Source organism: Excalfactoria chinensis, chromosome 7, assembly GCF_039878825.1.
Source record: "Excalfactoria chinensis isolate bCotChi1 chromosome 7, bCotChi1.hap2, whole genome shotgun sequence".
Lineage (NCBI taxonomy): Eukaryota > Metazoa > Chordata > Aves > Galliformes > Phasianidae > Excalfactoria > Excalfactoria chinensis.
The window spans coordinates 19,542,211-19,549,208 of record NC_092831.1 but is presented as its reverse complement, the minus strand read 5'-3'; the positions used below and the strand labels follow the sequence as shown (position 1 = coordinate 19,549,208).

The 6,998-nt window shown below is 60.4% G+C and overlaps 1 protein-coding gene across 1 annotated transcript; it reads right to left on the bottom strand.

Moving 5' to 3' along the window:
• Positions 1 to 427: 427 nt before the first annotated feature.
• Positions 428 to 1,959, bottom strand: HOXD3 (homeobox D3). The gene is made up of 2 exons (XM_072342145.1): positions 1,467 to 1,959; positions 428 to 1,176 (listed from the first exon to the last, which is right to left on the bottom strand). Exons 1-2 carry the CDS (start codon positions 1,957 to 1,959, stop codon positions 428 to 430), a joined length of 1,242 nt encoding a protein of 413 aa, XP_072198246.1.
• Positions 1,960 to 6,998: the final 5,039 nt, after the last annotated feature.

Below are 6,998 nucleotides of genomic sequence, written 5' to 3'. Positions count from 1 at the left end.
CGAGTGTCGGCGAAGAAACTCTACCAATAGCCACATAAATACATTAAGACGAGGATAAATAATCAGTGATACAAAAATGTCTCGCTTTCAAATAATAAATAGGTATCGTTTAGTCCGATGCGATCCTTACGTTACGGAGGAATTCATAAATTAACTTGTCGGAAATAAGCTGGGCGCTCACAGCTGCTCTAATACACCTCAGCGCGACGCGCTGCTACCTCTACGTGATCCCTACGACTTACCTCGGGCACACCGCTACCAGCTACCAGTCCCCGGGTCGCGGCGTATTGCACTGCCGTGCTCCGAGCAGCTCGGAGCAGCAAAGGGGCGGCCCCGGGGGGCACGCACCCGCCCCGTCGGCCCCGTCCCGTCGGAGGAGTGAGGTAATAGAGGCGAGCCCTCTCCGCTCGCCGCCGCCGCTCGGCCGCTACAGGTGCGTGAGCTTGGGGGCCTCCTGCAGCCGTCCCTGAGACGCGTGGTGCGAGGAGAGGTCCGTGTAGGTGGGGTGGGGGTCGCAAGGTCCGTGGTGATGGCCGCCGGGGATCTGCGCGGCGCAGCTGTAGTCCACGCTGGCGGAGGAGGGATGCTGCAGGTGGCCCAAGTTGAAGACGGGCCCCGAGGCGGGCATGGAGTCCACGAAGTTGCCCCCGACGTAGACGGGGCTGCCCTGCAGGCCGGGGTTGCCGAAGCCGCCGCCGCTCTGCAGGGGGTGCGGCTCGTACTCCGCGCCCGCGTAGCGCTTCTGCTGCGGCAGGCAGCCGCCCAGCGGCGCCGTGTAGGCGGCCAGCCCGTACATGCTCTGCTGCGCCTTGGCGAACGGCGTGGGCGACGGCGCGTCGTAGCCCAGGCCGCCGACGGCGGGCAGCTGCCCCGAGTAGCCGGCGTGGGCCGCGCCGCTCAACGGGGGGCTGCGCTCCGGGGACTGGCCCGCGGGGGAGTGCATGATGCCTTTGGCTTTCTGGTCCTTTTTGTACTTCATGCGGCGGTTCTGGAACCAGATCTTGATCTGCCGCTCGGTCAGGTTCAGCAGATTGGCCATCTCCACGCGGCGCGGCCGGCACAGGTAGCGGTTGAAGTGGAACTCCTTCTCCAGCTCCACCAGCTGCGCGCTGGTGTAGGCGGTGCGCACCCGCTTGGAGGCCGGCCCGGGGGGGCTCTTGTCCTCGCAGCTCTCTCCTGAGGGAAGAGGCACGGAGAGCCGTTGGTCCCCCACGAAATCCCCCGGGATCCCCGGAGCCCTCCGCCCCTCCCGCTCCGCGTGGGACCGGGGACGGCCGCCCACACCTCCCCCCTCCCCTCCTCCGCCGCCTCCTTCGGGGCCCTCGGCCCGTGAAGGTTCCGTCGGGGCCGCGTCCGTCGAGGAGACGGGATGGGAGTCCCCGGGCTGCCTGCTGCAGCCAGGCTGGAAGCGCTGGGATGCAGAGGAAGGCCGTGGCAAGGACATCGGGCCAGGGGGCGGGGGCTACCTGAGGGGGGGCAGGTGCTTTTCTGCTTGGAGTTCTGCCGGGACTCCTTCATCCAGGGGAATATCTGCTTGCTGAGGGTGGCGGAGGTCGAGCCGGAGGCGTTGGGTCCCCCCTTGGCTTTTTTCGGGGGGGGCGCGCTGGAGGGATTGGGCGGGGAGGACGGCGGCAGAGCCGGGGGCTGCTGCTCGCCGATGCCGGGGGGCTGGCTGCCCCCAGGGCCGCCCCCGGCCGTTCGCATGCAGCTGCCGCCCAGCTCGGGACCCTTGGGGGCCGGGCCGCGGCCGGGAGCGGAGCCTTGCACGGAGCAAGCGGAGCCAGGGTACTCGCCGTCCAGGCCGGCTGCACCGTAGGGCTGCTGGGCCGCGCCGTAGGGGTAGGCATCGGCCTTGCTGTACGTGTAGCCCCCGAAGAGCCCCGCGTTGTCGTAGTAGGCGGTTTTCTGCATCTTGCTCTCTGCGATCGCCAAGGCCCGCGGCCCCTGCTCAAAGATCATTGACCGCCGCCCCACGCCTCACGTCGTCGGCCCGGGCCACTCGCCGCCGCGGGAGCCACCTGGGGAGGGGGACAGCGGGAACACAAAAGATAGCTTCAGTGTGGAGCGGCGAGGGGCAGTGAGGGACACCGGGGAGAGAGAAGGGACGTTAGGGGTGGAGTAGGGAGCATCAGGGAATGAGCAGAGTCAGCAGGGAAGGAGAAGGGGCGCTAGGGAAGGAGCCATCCGAGAACGATGGCGCTATGGAGGAGCAGGCACACATGACGGGGTCCAGAGGTCGCGTTCTCGAGGCCTCTGGGGACAGACCACGCTCGGGTCCCGGCTGCGGGTGGGTGCTGTCCCCGGAGAACCCCGGACCCGCACCGGCAGGAGCCCCACGGCCTCCTGGCGCCACGCGTGCGCACGGCCGCGCGGGGCTGACATGATGGATGGAGCCGTGCTGCAGCCGGGCGAAGGCAGACAAACCCCGTCCCCTTTGTAAACCCGGCCTTCCTTCTTCCCCGGATTCCTCCGGAGTTAAAGGATAACCGACACCATTCACTAACTTCACTTTGCACTATAAAGGATGTCGCAGGTCAGCTCCCCTATTTTAATTCCGTGATGAATTAAAATCCTTCACCCGACGTTTCTCGTCCCTTTCATTCGTCCTCAGCAGAAAGAACCTGAGACACTGAGGATTATTTTTAGGGGATGGTTTTCACTATCGACGTTGGGGACCTCTTTTAGCGGCCTGCGAACTCTCCCCGCCCCCCGATCGGGCTGTTAGGGCTGAAAATGGACGGAGCGAACCTCCCCCCCCCCCCCCCCCCCGCGTTGGGCTGTAGGCGCATTTGGGGTAGGGTGGTACCTTTCCCCAGCCTGCAACGCGGGACTTCTACTCTTTTATTGTGAGACAGAAACTCGCCCGCAGTTTTGTTAAGGCAAAATTCCCCGTTCTTAATTTTTCGCTGTATTTTTCTCGTTGGGTTGGGTTCTTCTCTGTCATTGTCAGTAGTTTTAATGATTAACACACATTTCGGCTGCCTATATAGGCCCGTAACTCAGTGTGTCTTACGAGTCTGTTGTGTTTCTACAGGGTTTGAGCCTATGAGCATACCAGAGAAAAGTAGCTTGAAAAAATTAGAGCAGTGTCCGATCATTACCATTTCTCCGAACCATACTCGTGCACCACCGCACTGGCACCGCTCCTTCCCCCATAGCGATTGGTACCGCCGCTACATTTCCTAACATTCCGCGCGAGCCACGGCCATGCGGGGAGACCGCAGCTGCTGGGATCGCCGCCCCGTTCTTCCCAAACAAAGCCTGGGATTATAGGGGGGCCCGGAAGGGATGGGGAAAGAGCCCCTTTCCTCTCCTGAAGAATGTTGGTTACAGAGCATCTAAGGAAACGAGGGGTGGCGATTCAGATGGCTTGTAATAAACTATGATGATCATGACGGGTCCTGTAGGTATTTTCGTGCAAAATAACTCCGTTGCCCGTTTCTCCCTCCCAGCATCTGCATTTTCGGGAGTTGAGGACTGAGGACTCCCGGTAGCACGGTGCTGCCTTAAGTGTACGCTTTTATGTGCCTCGGAAAATAGAGCTCCCAAAAGGATAGGCAGAATCTTAAGAAAGAATATTGCTGTTAAGCTGTTAAAAGCCTTATTTCTTTTCTGAAATACCAACTGCTTGTGAACTCTGCTTGAACCTACAAAGGAGGCTATGGGCCATAAATCACATGGACAATGCTCAACTGTTCGGTGGCTCATCTTTAGATCTTAAAAAGAGAGAGAGGGAGAGAAGGAGGAAGAGGGGGACCTTCCAGGTTTTGATTTTCCACGAGTGCAGGGCCCAGGGTGATGTTTTTGTAGCCGACACCAAAGCGAGGGCCCGACACTTGGTTCGGCCAGAAACAGCCTCCAGGGAAAAAAGTGACATCCAAATGGCGAGGCCGAGCCGTGGGAGGTGGGCTCGGAGGGTAGGGAGCCGCGGAGTATCCACGGCTGTGCCTCCCATTTCCCTTCCTCCTCCCCACAGAAGTTAACCTCAGCTGAACCTCCGGACACCGCGCACCATAATGGGGCTCTTTGTCCCAACGCTGGTTCCAGCGCTTTTGGGGCTGCCCGTCCCCCGCTGCGAGCCCGCCGAGCCCCGTGCGAGGATGCGCGCCCATCCCACGCGTGTGCGCGGCCGGAGCCGTGGTGCCGAAGCTCCCATATTAAGCAGCTCTCTACTAAAACTTCCCCCGCACTTAATTCCGCTTAGGATCAATATCTCATATGATACGGAATAAATAAAAGGCGGTGAGAGCGGCCAGCGGAGCGGTTATTAAAGCAGCCGGAGCTCTCAGGGTGCATATCAATGCACCTGTCATTGTGGTTTGTAGCAAAATTTATGACTGCGAGTGCTGTGGCAGTAAACGCTCCGGCCAGGAATGAAAAGGAAAACACTTCCCAAGCCCCAGCACTTTCAGAAGTGCAAAGCAGCCTGCGCGTAGGAGGGAGCCCGGCAAAAGAATTCCCCACTCGGCACATTTCCCGGCTGCCGGCCCGGAGGGAGCCCCATATATAAGGGACGCGCCCGAGCCGGCAGTGGCCCGGCCCGCGGGCAGGAGCCGGGCGGCCCCGGGGGCGGCTGCGGGACGGGACGGGGCGCGGGGCCGGAGCCCCCCGGCCGGCATGGGGCTGTCCGGACAGAGCCGGGGCTGCGCCGAACGGGGCCGGGGCACCTGCTGAGTGGGATGGCGGGCAGGGCGCTGCGCTGCGGCCTCAGGGAGCGGACACGGACTCCCCGTCCCCGGAGAGCCCCCCGCTTCCCTGGCCGGGCTCGGCTCGCCCGTCCAGCCCGCTGCTTGCGGTGGGGCCTGCCCAACGCTGCCGTAGCTTTGGCCTACGGAGCAGCGGCTGCGGCGCGGGCCGTCAGTTTCCCGCAGCCCCGCTCCTACCGAGGGGCTGCCGCGGCTGGGGAGTGGGAGACGGATGGAAAAGGAAATTTAGAGAACTCACCACACTTTTGTTTTTTCTTGAATTTTGACCTTAATTGTGTGTGTAGGATCTTCAGGTTCCTTTGGATAATCCTTGGGCGCGGACCTGCAATAGAAGTGAGAACTCTCAGCGGAAGCTGTTTTGTTTTGGACTTTCTTCTTTAGGACTTTGTTAATAAACGCGCGTCTCGTCCGCAGCCCCTCACCGTGTCTCTAAGTCCACGTCAGATCTTTTACCAGACAAAGGGCAGACGCTTCTCTTCATTTATTAATAACGCTTTGAGAGAGGCGGGGAGCAAAAAAAAAAAAAAAAAAAAAAGCGAAAAAAAAAGCGAAATACCCCCGGACTGCCACCACCTCCACCGCGGAGAGGAAGAAGGGAGCGGGGGAGCTCGGGACTCAGAGCGGGCAGCGCGGGGATGGGACCAGGGACGGGAGGGGACGCGGACGGGGACGGGATAAGAGAGAGGCCCCGAGCCGAGGCCCCCACCGCTCCCCGAGGCGCCCGCTCAGGGGGGCTCCGCGAGCGCGGAACTACCGCGGGTCCTTCCCTCTGCTCCTCACTCCCCATCTGCCAGCCGAGACAGAGGGAGAGAAGCAAAGAAACCCCAGCGCTGAAAACACCCCGCAAACGTTTGTGGCTCGAAAGGCACATTTCGCTTCTGGTTGTGTAAGGTGTCGAGTCGGGACTTTAAGAACTTCAGAGTGCCAGAAATCCCCCACAAAGAAGCCCGGGTCATTATAAAGACGATATCTCGCAGCCATAAGCCTTTGAAATGACCTTTGGCTCGGATAGCAATAACTCACCCCTTAATGAACAACCAACGGAAGCGCCTCCAATAGCTCACAACACAACAGACCCTACAACTTTCCTCCGCGTCTCCCCTCTCCCAGCCCAAACCCGGTAGGATGCAGCGTTACCCCTTCGAATCACCTTAATTTATGCTGGCAAACCGGAGTTGGGGAAGTGGAGCTTCACGATTACACACGGTGCTCGCTCAGGTTCTTGGCCTGGGCCTGTCCCGGGAACGTCTTATATAATATATGCACGTGGGCGTACGTCAACTTTAAGTGCTTTATTTTTTTAAGCAGAGTTCATTAGAAATAGCACTTCGCGGCCTGCGCAAGGAGATCATAAGTGGGGCTGCGCAGAGAGCGCACAGCCAGCCCGCTGGTGATGAGCACGGTAAGTTTTCATTTCGTGCCTAATTAATTATCGACTTCTCTTCCTTTTCTGAAGCAGCTTCAGAAGCCGCTCTGGATGCGCGTTCCTCGGCCAGAGGCCACCAACCCTGCAGAACCCCGACGTTCTGCAGTGTGGAGGGAACCGGGCGCTGTGCTCCCACAGCCACGGTGGAGTTTCAGGAGCTCCACCGGGGAAATCTTTACGATTATTCAGGCGTGGGCCCAATATCGGTATTATTGAAATTTTAGGTGAAGTTGTAAGTGAGTGCTTCCATCGAGCCAAATGAAATGCTGCTCGCAGTAATTGGATTCAGCTGACTAACTTGGCAGGCCAGCAGCTCGGAGGCATACAGCTAAGAAAAATGTTCACTGCCTTTAACTTCTCATCGAGCAGAGCAACGCGCTGCACAAGGACGCGAGCACACACACACACACAAAAGCGAACAAAAAACAACTTCTTTCTTCCCTTCCCTCTCCTCACTGTCCGGCCGCAGCACTACCCCACTACGACGCGGGGCTCTGTTCGGAGTTCCCCGCAAACACAGCCTGGGAGCTCCATGCAGGCCGCGGGTCGGGGCCGGGGGAAACCGACCCTGGGTGGGGGGGGGCTGCGGGGAGCTGAGGCTGCTCCCAGCGCTTCTGAGCGGCCGCAGCCTCCGGGGACTCCCAGGCAGGCACCGTCCTGCTGCTCCCACCACCCAAACGCACCGGGACGGCTTCCCGGCGGATAGATGTCACCGCGAGCTGCAGCAGCAGAAGCCGGGGGCGCGGGCTGCCAGGTAATAGCAGGACCAAAACAGCTGAGGGGAGAAGAGGGCAGCAGCCACTGAGATATACAAACGTGGGGGGGAAAGACAGGAGAACGCACCTGGAAGGAAGACTTCTGAGGGG